General features: G+C 53.2%; 1 protein-coding gene across 1 annotated transcript in view; it reads left to right on the forward strand.

The window, feature by feature from the left end:
- Positions 1 to 14,808, forward strand: part of LOC139240084 (atrial natriuretic peptide receptor 1-like) — a 128,196-nt gene that overhangs the window by 91,883 nt on the left and 21,505 nt on the right. Inside the window, exons 27-32 of the mRNA XM_070868459.1 lie at positions 951 to 977; positions 2,516 to 2,570; positions 3,843 to 3,946; positions 5,255 to 5,299; positions 10,244 to 10,363; positions 14,654 to 14,807. Coding sequence (XP_070724560.1) covers positions 951 to 977; positions 2,516 to 2,570; positions 3,843 to 3,946; positions 5,255 to 5,299; positions 10,244 to 10,363; positions 14,654 to 14,807 — 505 coding nt within the window. The remainder of the gene's footprint in view (positions 1 to 950; positions 978 to 2,515; positions 2,571 to 3,842; positions 3,947 to 5,254; positions 5,300 to 10,243; positions 10,364 to 14,653; position 14,808) is intronic.

The raw sequence follows: 14,808 nt of genomic DNA on the forward strand, positions 1-14,808 counted from the left end.
GGCGGTACTGAGGGAGCGCCGCACTGTCGGAGGGGCAGTACTGAGGGAGCACCGCACTGTCGGAGGGGCGGTGCTGAGGGAGCACCGCACTGTCGGAGGGGCAGTACTGAGGGAGTGCTGTACAGTGCTGTCGGAGGGGCGGTACTGAGGGAGCGCCGCACTGTCGGAGGGGCAGTACTGAGGGAGCACCGCACTGTCGGAGGGGCGGTGCTGAGGGAGCACCGCACTGTCGGAGGGGCGGTACTGAGGGAGCGCCGCACTGTCGGAGGGGCAGTACTGAGGGAGCACCGCACTGTCGGAGGGGCAGTACTGAGGGAGCACCGCACTGTCGGAGGGGCGATACTGAGGGAGTGCTGCACTGTCGGAGGGACGGTACTGAGGGAGCGCCGCACTGTCGGAGGGGTGGTGCTGAGGGAGCGTCGCACTGTCGGAGGGGCAGCACTGAGGGAGCACCGCACTGTCGGAGGGGCGGTACTGAGGGAGCACCGCACTGTCGGAGGGGCGGTGCTGAGGGAGCACCGCACTGTCGGAGGGGCGGTACTGAGGGAGCGCCGCACTGTCGGAGGGGCAGTACTGAGGGAGCACCGCACTGTCGGAGGGGCGGTACTGAGGGAGCACCGCACTGTCGGAGGGGCGGTACTGAGGGAGTGCCGCACTGTCGGAGGGGTGGTGCTGAGGGAGCGTCGCACTGTCGGAGGGGCGGTGCTGAGGGAGCGTCGCACTGTCGGAGGGGCAGTACTGAGGGAGTGCCGCACTATCGGAGGGACAGTACTGAGGGAGCGCCGCACTGTCGGAGGGGCAGTACTGAGGGAGTGCCGCACTGTCGGAGGGGCAGTACTGAGGGAGTGCCGCACTGTCGAGGTGTGAGGGAGCAGGGTAGGGTGATGCTGAATGTTGAGGTCATGTGCTTGCTTCGATAGTGACGTCTCACTTTTTGTTTTCCCCCACAGAGAGGAAGACCAGGACAACTACCGCACGTAAGCGCCTTTGGTTGCTAGTGAAGGAGTCGTTTGTCTTGTACCGTGCCGTCAAACCGATGCCCTCGAACCCCCAGCGTCCCCAGGGCAGAACTGGCTGGAGTGGGATTACTGGGATCCAGGACAGAATAAGTGACTCGGATAGTTTCAGCTTGAAATGCTCTCTGAACCCCTCGATTAAAACCCAGCCTGTAACTCACTCCCGGGGTATCTGTTATTCTATATATAAACCTCCCGAACCCCTCGATTAGATCCCAGCCTGTAACTCACTCCCGGGGTATCTGTTATTCTATATATAAACCCCCCGAACCCCTCGATTAGATTCCAGTCTGTAACTCACTCCCGGGTATCTGTTATTCTATATATAAACCCCCCCGAACCCCTCGATTAGATTCCAGCTTGTAACTCACTCCCAGGTATCTGTTGTTCTATATATAAACCCCCGAACCCCTCGATTAGATTCCAGCCTGTAACTCACTCCCGGGGTATCTGTTGTTCTATATATAAACCCCCCGAACCCCTCGATTAGATTCCAGCCTGTAACTCACTCCCGGGTATCTGTTATTCTATATATAAACCCCCCGAACCCCTCGATTAGATTCCAGCCTGTAACTCACTCCCGGGTATCTGTTATTCTATATATAAACCCCTCGATTAGATTCCAGCCTGTAACTCACTCCCGGGGTATCTGTTGTTCTATATATAAACCCCCCGAACCCCTCGATTAGATCCCAGCCTGTAACTCACTCCCGGAGTATCTGTTATTCTATATATAAACCCCCCGAACTCCTCGATTAGATTCCAGCCTGTAACTCACTCCCGGGTATCTGTTATTCTATATATAAACCCCCCGAACCCCTCGATTAGATCCCAGCCTGTAACTCACTCCCGGGTATCTGTTATTCTATATATAAACCCCCCGAACCGCTCGATTAGATTCCAGCCTGTAACTCACTCCCGGGTATCTGTTATTCTATATATAAACTCCCCGAACCCCTCGATTAGATTCCAGCCTGTAACTCACTCCCGGGTTTCTGTTATTCTGTTATTCTATATATAAACCCCCCCGAACCCCTCAATTGTATTCCAGCCTGTAACTCACTCCCGGGTATCTGTTATTCTATATATAAACCCCCTGAACCCCACGACTAGATCCCAGCCTGTAACTCACTCACGGGGTATCCGTTATTCTATATATAAACCCCCCGAACCCCTCGATTAGATTCCAGCCTGTAACTCACTCCCGGATATCCGTTATTCTATATATAAACCCCCAAACCCCTCGATTAGATTCCAGCCTGTAACTCACTCCCGGTTATCCGTTATTCTATATATAAACCCCTCGATTGGAGCGGGTTGCTGCAGTGCAGTGTAGGTGGTACACACTGCAGCCGCGATGCGCTGGTGGTGGAGTGAAGAATTTACGATTCGGTGTGTGGGTTCAGGTTCTGAGATGCGCCCTGCGGTTTTCGGTTATGCAACCTCACGCTCACGTGCTCATGGCTTACATTTGTGCTTTGTGTCTCCCTCGCCCTCAGTGACACAGAGGTTCAGTGTGAACTAATGCAGGAAATCGTGGATATGATCTTGGAGGTAAGCCTTCTCGCGGTGCTGGAATCCGAGACCGTTAGGGCAGTTAGTGCGTTTCTCGTTATATCCATCCATGAGCGAAAAGGTCTGCCACTCATTTTTAGACTATACCCCCAATCCTAGACTCTCCACCAGAAGAAAAATGTCTCTCCTCTCTATCTCGCTCTCTCGCTCTCTCACTCGCGCTCGCTCGCTATCTCGCTCGCTCTCTATCTCTATCTCGCTCGCTCTCTATCTCTATCTCGCTCTCTCTCGCTCGCTCGTTCTCTATCTCTCTCTCTCTCGCGCTCTCTCTCTCGCGCTCTCTCTCTATCTCTCTCTCGCGCTCTCTCTCTCGCGCTCTCTCTCTCGCGCTCTCTCTCTATCTCTCTCTCTCTCGCGCTCTCTCTCTCGCGCTCTCTCGCTCGCGCTCTCTCGCTCGCGCTCTCTCGCTCGCGCTCTCTCGCTCGCGCTCTCTCGCTCGCGCTCTCTCGCTCGCGCTCTCTCGCTCGCGCTCTCTCGCTCGCGCTCTCTCTCTCTCGCGCTCTCTCTCCCTCGCGCTCTCTCTCCCTCGCGCTCTCTCTCCCTCGCGCTCTCTCTCTTTCGCGCTCTCTCTTTCGCGCTCTCTCTCTTTCGCGCTCTCTCTCTCTCGCGCTCTCTCTCTCTCGCGCTCTCTCTCTCTCGCGCTCGCTCTCTCTCGCGCTCGCTCTCCTGCGAATGGCCTACTCCTGCTCCTATTTCTTATGTAGCTTGCATTTATATAGTGCCTTTAACGTTCCAAGCCACTTCACAGGTGCGTTATCTGACAACATTTGACACCGAGCCACATTAAGACATATTAGGGACAGGTGACCAAAAGCTTGGTCAGAGAGGTCGGTTTTAAGGAGTGTCTTAAAGAAGGAAAGTGAGGCAGCGAGGTTGAGGGAGGGAGTTCCAGAGCTTGGGGCTCAGGCAGCTGAAGGCACGGCCACCGATGGTGGAGCGATGGAAATCGGGAGATGCTCAAGAGGCCAGAATTGGAGGAGCGCAGAGATAGGGAGGGGGCGAGGCCATGGAGGGATTTGAAAACTAGGATGGGAATTTTAAAATCAACAGCATTGCTGGACTGGGAGCCAATGTAGGTCAGCGAGCAACAGGGGGTGATGGGTGAGAAGGTCTTGATTTCGAATTGATGATGATGGGACGGCCACACGGTACTGCACCATCCTTGCTGCCAATCAGACACAATAATTGCTGTCAGGAGTGTTCACCAAAGGAGCTGAATTTATTATTTTTTCTCTCTCTCCCTCCGTGAAGGACGATTTTGATTCCGAACTCATGGTGACACTGGCCTCCTGTCTGGTCGAACTCTTCAAGGGACATTTCAGGGGTGAGGTCCTTCCTGAGGAGATCACGGAGGAGTAAGTGTTGATTTGAGTAAATGTGTGTTCTCGTTCTCTCTCTCTCTCTGTGCATTAATATCCGGGCGTCTCAACTTACATACCAATTAGGAACAGGAGTCGGCCATTCGGCCCCTCGAGCCTGCTCCGCCATTCAGTGAGATCGCGGCTGATCTTTGACCTCAACTCCACTTTCCCGCCCGATCCCCATATCCCTCGATTTCGTTAATATCCAAAAATCTTTCGATCTCTGTCTTGAGTATACTCAGCGACTGAGTATCTCACTAACCACCTCCAGCCCCTACACCCCTCCCTATCTCTGTAACCTCCTCCAGTCCCTACACCCCTCCCTATCTCACTAACCACCTCCAGCCCCTACACCCCTCCCTATCTCTGTAACCTCCAGCCCCTACACCCCTCCCTATCTCTGTAACCCCCTCCAGCCCTACACCCCTCCCTATCTCTGTAATCTCCTCTAGCCCCTACATCCCTCCCTATCTCACTAACCTCCTCCAGCCCCTAAACCCCTCCCTATCTCTGTAATCTCCTCCAGCCCCTACACCCCTCCCTATCTCTGTAACCTCCTCCAGCCCCTACACCCCTCCCTATCTCTGTAACCTCCTCCAGCCCCTACATCCCTCCCTATCTCTGTAACCTCCTCCAGCCCCTACACCCCTCCCTAACTCTGTAACCTCCTCCAGCCCCTACACCCCTCCCTATCTCTGTAACCTCCTCCAGCCCCTACACCCCTCCCTATCTCTGTAACCTCCTCCAGCCCCTACACCCCTCCCTATCTCTGTAACCTCCTCCAGCCCCTACACCCCTCCCTATCTCTGTAACCTCCTCCAGCCCCTACATCCCTCCCTATCTCTGTAACCTCCTCCAGCCCCTACACCCCTCCCTATCTCTGTAACCTCCTCCAGCCCCTACACCCCTCCCGATCTCTGTAACCTCCTCCAGCCCCTACACCCCTCCCTATTTCTGTAACCTCCTCCAGCCTCTACAACCCCCCGAGATCTCTGCGCTCCTCCAATTCTGGCCTCTTGCCCATCCCCCGATTTCCATCGCTCCACCATCGGCGGCCGTGCCTTCAGCTGCCTGAGCCCCAAGCTCTGGAGCTCCCTCCCTAAACCTCTCTATCGCTCTCTCCTCCTTTTCAGACACTCCTTAAAAACCTGCCCCTTTGGCCCAGCTTTTGGTCACCTGTCCTAATGTCTCCTTGTGTGGATCAGTGTCGAATTTTGGTCTTGATAACCTTCCTGGGAAGCGCCTGGGGGCGATCTGTCATGTGAACGTTGATGCCTGATGTTTTAATGGAATGTGTTTCAGGTCTCTGGAGGAGTCGGTCGGGAAACCGCTTTACGTTACTTTCCGGTAGGTTTATGCCGCTGAATTTGAGCTGTGGACATCGTGAAAGTAGTACACGCTGCAAGATTCGGATCACGGGGTCACGCCCAGATACCCAAAGGGTCTTGCATGGAGTTCTACGGCATTTTTATTACGGGAGCGGTCGTTCAAATATAGTCAAACACAACACACAATCAGGGTAAACATACGACCATGACAAGTAGCTGATACTAATCCCGATCGGACAGACGTCTGGTGGCGGCACGGACAGCTCTTATCTTCACCGTCTGCCCTGAAACACCTTTTAGATCTTTCTTTTATTCTCTTTTTAGGGGTGGGCCTGGTGTAGGATCTGGGCAAGACCATTTAACATAAGAAATAGGAGCAGAAGTCAGCCATTCGGCCCTTCGAGCCTGCTCCGCCATTCAATAAGATCATGGCTGATCATTCACCTCCGTACCCCTTGCCTGCTTTCTCTCCATACCCCTTGATTTAGCCATAAGGGCCATACCTCTCGAAGCATGAACCTTTTCAATACAGCCTCCAATGCAAGTATATCCTTCCTTAAATACGGAGACCAAAACTGCACGCAGTACTCCAGGTGTGGCATCACCAATACCCTGTACAGCTGTAGCAAGACTTCCCTGCTTTTACACTCCATCCCCCTTTGCAATAAAGACCAAGACTCCATTGGCCTTCCCGATCACTTGCTGTACCTGCATACTAACCTTTTGTGTTTCATGCACAAGTATCCCCAGGTTATTAACCTATGGTATATTGTGTTCTTTGTCTCAGCTCTTGGGTGAAACCCTCCTCTTCACATTTATTCTCCACGGTTGGAGTCAGACAGGGTCATTCTCAGCCTTCAGATGTTCGGAGCTGCCCGATATCAGTTATTGATGTTCACGCTGTTCGAGTCTCTAGCTATTGTGCCGTGGAATGAAGCGTTCAATTCGAACACCGGTCTGCAGAGACCTTTTGGTCTCCAGATATTTCTTCCAATGCACAATTTCTTACAGTGCGAAACCCACAGAGAAAACTAGCCCCAACCTACTTAACCGTTTCTCTGCCCTGCAGGTTCCCGCAAACATTAAAAACATAGAAACTAGGTGCAGGAGTAGGCCATTCGGCCCTTCGAGCCTGCACCACCATTCAATAAGATCATGGCTGATCATTCACCTCAGTACCACCTTCCTGCTTTCTCTCCATACCCCTTGATCCCTTTAGCCATAAGGGCCACATCTAACTCCCTCTTGAATATATCCAATGAACTGGCATCAACAACTCTCTGCGGTAGGGAATTCCACAGGTTCACAATTCTCTGAGTGAAGAAGTTTCTCCTCATCTCAGTCCTAAATGGCCTACCCCTTATCCTTAGACTGTGTCCCCTGGTCCTGGACTTCCCCAACATCGGGAACATTCTTCCCGCATCTAACCTGTCCAGTCCCGTCAGAATTTTATATGTTTCTATGAGATCCCCTCTCATCCTTCTAAACTCCAGTGTATAAAGGCTCAGTTGATCCAGTCTTTCTTGATATGTCAGTCCTGCCATCCCGGGAATCAGTCTGGTGAACCTTCGCTGCACTCCCTCAATAGCAAGAACATCCTTCCTCAGATTAGGCGACCAAAACTGAACACAATATTCCAGGTGAGGCCTCACCAAGGCCCTGTACAACTGCAGTAAGGCCTCCCTGCTCCTATACTCAAATTCCCTAGCTATGAAGGCCAACATACCATTTGCCTTCTTCACCGCCTGCTGTACCTGCATGCCAACTTTCAATGACTGATGTACCATGACACCCAGGTCTCGTTGCACCTCCCCTTTTCCTAATCTGCCGCCATTCAGATAATCTGCCTTCGTGTTTTTGCCACCAAAGTCGATAACCTCACATTTATCCACATTATACTGCATCTGCCATGCATTTGCCCACTCACCTAACCTGTCCAAGTCACCCTGCAGCCTCTTAGCGTCCTCCTTACAGCTCACACCGCCACCCAGCTTAGTGTCATCCGCAAACTTGGAGATATTACATTCAATTCCTTCATCCAAATCATTGATGTATATTGTAAATAGCTGGGGTCCCAGCACTGAGCCCTGCGGCACCCCACTAGTCACTGCCTACCATTCTGAAAAGAACCCGTTTATCCTGACTCTCTGCTTCCTGTCTGCCAACCAGTTCTCTATCCACGTCAGTACATTACCCCCAATATTCCATGTGCTTTAATTTTGCACACCAATCTCTTGTGTGGGACCTTGTCAAAAGACTTTTGAAAGTCCAAATACACCACATCCACTGGTTCTCCCTTGTCCACTCTACTAGTTACATCCTTTTGTACAGTTTTGGTCTCCTAACTTGAGGAAGGACGTTCTTGCTATTGAGGGAATGCAGCGAAGGTTCATCAGACTGATTCCCGGGATGGCGGGACTGACATATCAAGAAAGACTGGATCAACTGGGCTTGTATTCACTGGAGTTCAGAAGAATGAGAGGGGATCTCATAGAAACGTTTAAAATTCTGACTGGTTTAGTCAGGGTAGATGCAGGAAGAATGTTCCCGATGTTGGGGAAGTCCAGAACCAGGGGTCACAGTCTAAGGATAAGGGGCAAGCCATTTAGGACCGAGATGAGGAGAAACTTCTTCACCCAGAGAGTGGTGGACCTGTGGAATTCTCTACCACAGAAAGTAGTTGAGGCCAATTCACTAAATATATTCAAAAAGGAGTTAGATGAAGTCCTTACTACTAGGGGAATCAAGGGGTATGGTGAGAAAGCAGGAATGGGGTACTGAAGTTGCATGTTCAGCCATGAACTTATTGAATGGCGGTGCAGGCTCGAATGGCCTACTCCTGCACCTATTTTCTATGTTTCTATCGTCTCAAAATTCCAGAAGATTTGTCAAGCGTGATTTCCCCATCATAAATCCTCACTGACTTGGACCGATCCTGTCACTGCTTTCCAAATGCGCTGCTATTACATCTTTAATAATTGATTCCAGCATTTTCCCCACTACTGATGTCAGACTAGCACCCCACACCCACCCCGGCCTCTGCAACTTCTCAAGGGCCAAACCATCCCGTTCCATGGTTGTGTGGGGGAAGTAAGATTCTTAGAGCTCCCCCCCCCCCCCTCTATTGGTTTGGTCCAGGAACAGGAAGTCGACAAGTGTGACCGACGGACCCAACGACAGTAACTTGTCCCCTTGGTGCTGGTGTGCACCGAACCGGAGCCCAGGGTCCGTGCCTTCGGGGCAGGAGCGGAGAAGCTGGAACAAATGTAAACTGGAGTCCTGTGTGCGTGTGTCATTTTTGGGATGTGGGGGTCGCTGGCAAGGCCGGCGTTTATTGCCCGTCCCTAAATTTCCCCTTGAGAAGGTGGTGGTGAGCCGCCGCCTTGAACCGCTGCAGTCCGTGTGGTGAAGGTTCACCAGACTGATTCCCGGGATGGCAGGACTGACCTATGAAGAAAGACTGGATCGACTGGGCTTATATTCACTGGAGTTTGGAAGGATGAGAGGGGATCTCATAGAAACATATAAAATTCTGACGGGGCTGGCCAGGTTAGATGCAGGAAGAATGTTCCCGATGTTGGGGAAGTCCAGAACCAGGGGTCGCAGTCTAAGGATAAGGGGTAAGCCATTTAGGACCGAGATGAGGAGAAACTTCTTCACTCGGAGAGTGATGAACCTGTGGAATTCTCAACCACAGAAAGTTGTTGAGGCCAGTTCGTTAGATATATTCAAAAGGGAGTTAGATGTGGCCCTTACGGCTAAAGGGATCAAGGGGTATGGAGAGAAAGCAGGAAAGGGGTACTGAGGTGAATGATCAGCCATGATCTTATTGAATGGCGGTGCAGGCTCGAGGGGCTGAATGGCCTCCTCCTGCACCTATTTTCTATGTACTCCCACAGTGCTGTTGGGGAGGGAGTTCCAGGATTTACATAAGAATTAGGACCAGGAGTCGGCCATTCGGCCCCTCGAGCTTGCTCCGCTGTTCAATAAAAGCGCGGCTGATCTTCCACCTTCCCGCCCGATCCCTCGATTCCCTTCATATTCCAAACGTCTCACCAATCTCGGACTTGAATACAATCAGCATCTCCGCATCCACAGCCCTCTGGGGTAGAGAATTGCAAAGATTTAGACCCAGTGTCACCTGAAGTGAACGGCCGACATATCTCCCAAGTCGGGATGGTGTGTGTGAGACTCGGAGGGGAACGTGGAGGTGATGGTGTCCCCGAGCGCCTGCTGCCCTCGTCCTTCTAGGTGGTGGAGGTCGCGGGTTTGGGAGATGACGATGTTCACAAGAACGTAAGAAATAGGAGTAAATAGTTGAGGCCCCAGCACTGATCCCTGTAGCACCCCACTCGTTACAGTTTGCCAACTTGAAAATGGCCCATTTATCCCGACTCTCTGTTTTCTGTGCGTTAGCCGATCCTCTATCCATGCTAATATTGCCCCCAACCCCTTGAGCTTTTATCTTGTGCAGTCACCTTTTGTGTGGCACCTTATCCCATGCCTTTTGGAAATCCAAAGACACTACATCTACTGGTTCCCCCTTATCCACCCTGCTCGTTACATCCTCAAAAGTACTCCAGCAAATTTGTCAGGCATGATTTCCCTTTCATAAAACCAGGCTGTGTCTGCTTAATTGAATTTTGCTTTTCCAAATATCCCGCTATTGCTTCCTTAATAATGAACTCCAGCATTTGTTTGGCTAACTGGTCTATAGTTTCCTGCTTTCTGTCTCCCTCCTTTCTCCAGCCCGGGGAAAACAGCCTCTCCGCATCTACCCTGTCGAGCCCTGTAAGAATTTTGTATGTTTCAATGAGATCGCCTCTCATTCTTCTAAACTCCAGATTCCGACTGCTGCTCGTGTCCTTCGAGGTGGCAGAGGTCGCGGATTAGGACAGTGCTGGTCAATGTACCAAGTCACCAGGGAAGCACCGCAATTTATTCTCTCTCCGTTTTTCTTCAGGAATTTATGTCAGATGCAAGAAGATAACAGCAGCTTCTCCTTGCTGCTGGAGTTGTTATCTGAGCTATACCAGAAGCAGCCAAAGATCGGTTACCATCTTCTCTACTACCTGAGGGCCAGGTAAGGGTTCTGACAATCTCCCGCTCTCTCTCTCCCGCTGCCTCTCGCGCTCTCTCTCTCCCGCTGCCTCGCGCTCTCTCTCTCCCGCTGCCTCTCGCTCTCTCTCTCTCCCGCTGCCTCTCTCTCTCTCTCCCGCTGCCTCTCGCTCTCTCTCTCTCCCGCTGCCTCTCGCGCTCTCTCTCTCCCGCTGCCTCTCTCTCTCTCTCTCTCTCCCGCTGCCTCTCTCTCTCTCTCCCGCTGCCTCTCGCGCTCTCTCTCTCTCCCGCTGCCTCTCGCGCTCTCTCTCTCTCCCGCTGCCTCGCGCTCTCTCTCTCTCCCGCTGCCTCTCGCTCGCTCTCTCTCCTGCTGCCTCTCGCTCTCTCTCTCCCGCTGCCTCGCGCTCTCTCTCTCTCCCGCTGCCTCTCGCGCTCTCTCTCTCCCGCTGCCTCTCTCTCTCTCTCTCTCTCCCGCTGCCTCTCTCTCTCTCTCCCGCTGCCTCTCGCGCTCTCTCTCTCCCGCTGCCTCTCGCGCACTCTCTCTCTCCCGCTGCCTCGCGCTCTCTCTCTCTCCCGCTGCCTCTCGCTCGCTCTCTCTCCTGCTGCCTCTCGCTCTCTCTCTCCCGCTGCCTCGCGCTCTCTCTCTCTCCCGCTGCCTCTCGCTCGCTCTCTCTCCCGCTGCCTCTCTCTCTCTCTCTCTCCCGCTGCCTCGCGCTCTCTCTCTCCCGCTGCCTCGCGCTCTCTCTCTCTCCCGCTGCCTCGCGCTCGCTCTCTCTCCCGCTGCGCCTCTCTCTCTCTCCCGCTGCCTCTCGCTCTCTCTCTCTCCCGCTGCCTCGCGCTCTCTCTCTCTCCCGCTGCCTCGCGCTCTCTCTCTCTCCCGCTGCCTCTCGCTCTCTCTCTCTCCCGCTGCCTCTCTCTCTCTCTCCCGCTGCCTCTCGCTCTCTCTCCCGCTGCCTCTCTCTCTCTCTCCCGCTGCCTCTCGCTCTCTCTCTCTCCCGCTGCCTCGCGCTCTCTCTCTCTCTCCCGCTGCCTCTCTCTCTCTCTCCCGCTGCCTCTCGCTCTCTCTCTCTCCCGCTGCCTCTCTCTCTCTCTCCCGCTGCCTCTCGCTCTCTCTCTCTCCCGCTGCCTCGCGCTCTCTCTCCCGCTGCCTCTCGCTCGCTCTCTCTCCCGCTGCCTCTCTCTCTCTCTCCCGCTGCCTCTCGCGCTCTCTCTCTCCCGCTGCCTCTCGCTCGCTCTCTCTCCCGCTGCCTCTCTCTCGCTCTCTCTCCCGCTGCCTCTCTCTCTCTCTCCCGCTGCCTCTCTCTCTCTCTCCCGCTGCCTCGCGCGCTCTCTCTCTCCCGCTGCCTCTCGCTCTCTCTCTCCCGCTGCCTCTCGCGCTCTCTCTCTCTCTCCCGCTGCCTCGCGCTCTCTCTCTCTCTCCCGCTGCCTCTCGCTCGCTCTCTCTCCCGCTGCCTCTCTCTCTCTCTCCCGCTGCCTCGCGCGCTCTCTCTCTCCCGCTGCCTCTCTCTCTCTCTCTCCCGCTGCCTCGCACTCTCTCTCTCTCCCGCTGCCTCGCGCTCTCTCTCTCTGTGTCTGATAACTCCTGGGGGGAATTGTTCAGTCTCAAGATCAGGAAAGACATTTCCAGGGTTTTTTCTCTGATTGATGGGAATAACTGGACTGGAATTATATCGCTGTTCTGATACTCCAGCACGAGGTTAGATACAGAGTAAAGCTCCCTCTACACTGCCCCATCAAACACTCCCAGGGCAGGTACAGCACGGGGTTAGATACAGAGTAAAGCTCCCTCTACACTGTCCCATCAAACACTCCCAGGGCAGGTACAGGGGGTTAGATACAGAGTAAAGCTCCCTCTACACTGTCCCATCAAACACTCCCAGGGCAGGTACAGCACGGGGTTAGATACAGAGTAAAGCTCCCTCTACACTGTCCCATCAAAACTCCCAGGGCAGGTACAGGGGGTTAGATACAGAGTAAAGCTCCCTCTACACTGTCCCATCAAACACTCCCAGGGCAGGTACAGCACGGGGTTAGATACAGAGTAAAGCTCCCTCTACACTGCCCCATCAAACACTCCCAGGGCAGGTACAGCACGAGGTTAGATACAGAGTAAAGCTCCCTCTACACTGCCCCATCAAACACTCCCAGGGCAGGTACAGCATGGGGTTAGATACAGAGTAAAGCTCCCTCTACACTGTCCCATCAAACACTCCCAGGGCAGGTACAGCATGGGGTTAGATACAGAGTAAAGCTCCCTCTACACTGTCCCATCAAACACTCCCAGGGCAGGTACAGGGGGTTAGATACAGAGTAAAGCTCCCTCTACACTGTCCCATCAAACACTCCCAGGGCAGGTACAGGGGGTTAGATACAGAGTAAAGCTCCCTCTACACTGTCCCATCAAACACTCCCAGGGCAGGTACAGCACGGGGTTAGATACAGAGTAAAGCTCCCTCTACACTGTCCCATCAAACACTCCCAGGGCAGGTACAGGGGGTTAGATACAGAGTAAAGCTCCCTCTACACTGTCCCATCAAACACTCCCGGGGCAGGTACAGCACGGGGTTAGATACAGAGTAAAGCTCCCTCTACACTGTCCCATCAAACACTCCCGGGGCAGGTACAGCACGGGTTAGATACAGAGTAAAGCTCCCTCTACACTGTCCCATCAAACACTCCCGGGGCAGGTACAGCATGGGGTTAGATACAGAGTAAAGCTCCCTCTACACTGTCCCATCAAACACTCCCAGGGCAGGTACAGGGGGTTAGATACAGAGTAAAGCTCCCTCTACACTGTCCCATCAAACACTCCCAGGTTAGGTACAGGGGGTTAGATACAGAGTAAAGCTCCCTCTACACTGTCCCATCAAACACTCCCAGGGCAGGTACAGGGGGTTAGATACAGAGTAAAGCTCCCTCTACACTGTTCCAACATTGCACCTCAAACCAAATCTCAAACATGTACCGTAGTGTAACATTTACAATTAACATATCAACCGTGTTGAACATAAGAATTAGGAGCAGGAGTCGGCCATTCAATAAGATCACGGCTGATCTTCGACCTCAACCCCACTTTCCCGCCCGATCCCTCGATTCCCTTAGTATAAAAATCTAGCGATCTCAGCCTTGAATATACTCAACAACTGAGCCGCCACAGCCCTCTGGGGCAGAGAATTCCAAAGATTCACCACCCTCTGAGTGAAGAAATTCCTCCTCATCTCAGTCCTAAATGGCCGACCCCTTATCCTGAGACTGTGTGACCCCTGGTTCTAGACTCCCCAGCCCGGGGGGAACATCCTCCCTGCATCTACCCTGTCAATCCCCCTCAAAAACTTGTATGTTTCAATGAGATCACCTCTCATTCTTCTATAAACTCCAGAGAGTAAAGACTCAAGTTGTGCTGTGGTTTCCTGCCTGCAATGAAACTTGTTTCAAAACTGCAGTTCTGGTCATCACATTACAGGAAAGATGTGATTGCACTGGAGAGGGTACAGAGGAGATTTACCAGGATGTTGCACTGGAGTGGGTACAGAGGAGATTTACCAGGATGTTGCACTGGAGAGGGTACAGAGGAGATTTACCAGGATGTTGCACTGGAGAGGGTACAGAGGAGATTTACCAGGATGTTGCACTGGAGAGGGTACAGAGGATATTTACCAGGATGTTGCACTGGAGAGGGTACAGAGGAGATTTACCAGGATGTTGCACTAGAGAGGGTACAGAGGAGATTTACCAGGATGTTGCACTAGAGAGGGTACAGAGGAGATTTACCAGGATGTTGCCAGGACTGGAGAATTTTAGCGATGAGGAAAGATTGGATAGGCTGTGGTTGTTTTCTTTGGAACAGAGGAGGCTGAGGGGAGACCTGATTGAGGTGTATAAAATGATGAGGGGCCTGGATAGAGTGGATAGGACGGACCTGTTTCCCTTGGCAGAGGGGTCAGTAACCAGGGGGCAGAGATTGAAAGTAATTGGGGGGAGGTTTAGAGGGGATTTGAGGGGAAATGTCTTCACTCAGAGAGTGGTGGGGGTCTGGAACTCACTGCCTGAAAGGGTGGTAGAGGCAGAAACCCTCACCACATTTGGATGTACACCTGAAGTGCCGTAAACTACAGGGCTACGGACCGAGAGCGGGAAAGTGGGATTAGGCCGGGTGGCTCTTGGTCGGCCGGCGCGGACACGATGGGCCGGAATGGCTGTAAATTTCTGTGCTTCGACCCAACAAGTGTGCGCTGGGCTCGGACCAGGAGCCCCCCCGTATGTGGTCACTCGCTGCGCTGCCCATTCCCCTTATCAATCTGCTTGTTTCCTTCAGTAAAGCAGCGTCGGGGAAGATGAGTCTGTACGAGTCGTTTGCCCAGGCCACGCAACTCGGGGATCTCCATACCTGCCTCATGATGGACATGAAAGCCTGTCAGGAGGACGACATCCGGCTGCTCTGCTACCTGACGCCCACCATCTACACATCGG

The sequence above is a fragment of the Pristiophorus japonicus genome, chromosome 30, assembly GCF_044704955.1.
Source record: "Pristiophorus japonicus isolate sPriJap1 chromosome 30, sPriJap1.hap1, whole genome shotgun sequence".
NCBI classification, from domain to species: domain Eukaryota; kingdom Metazoa; phylum Chordata; class Chondrichthyes; family Pristiophoridae; genus Pristiophorus; species Pristiophorus japonicus.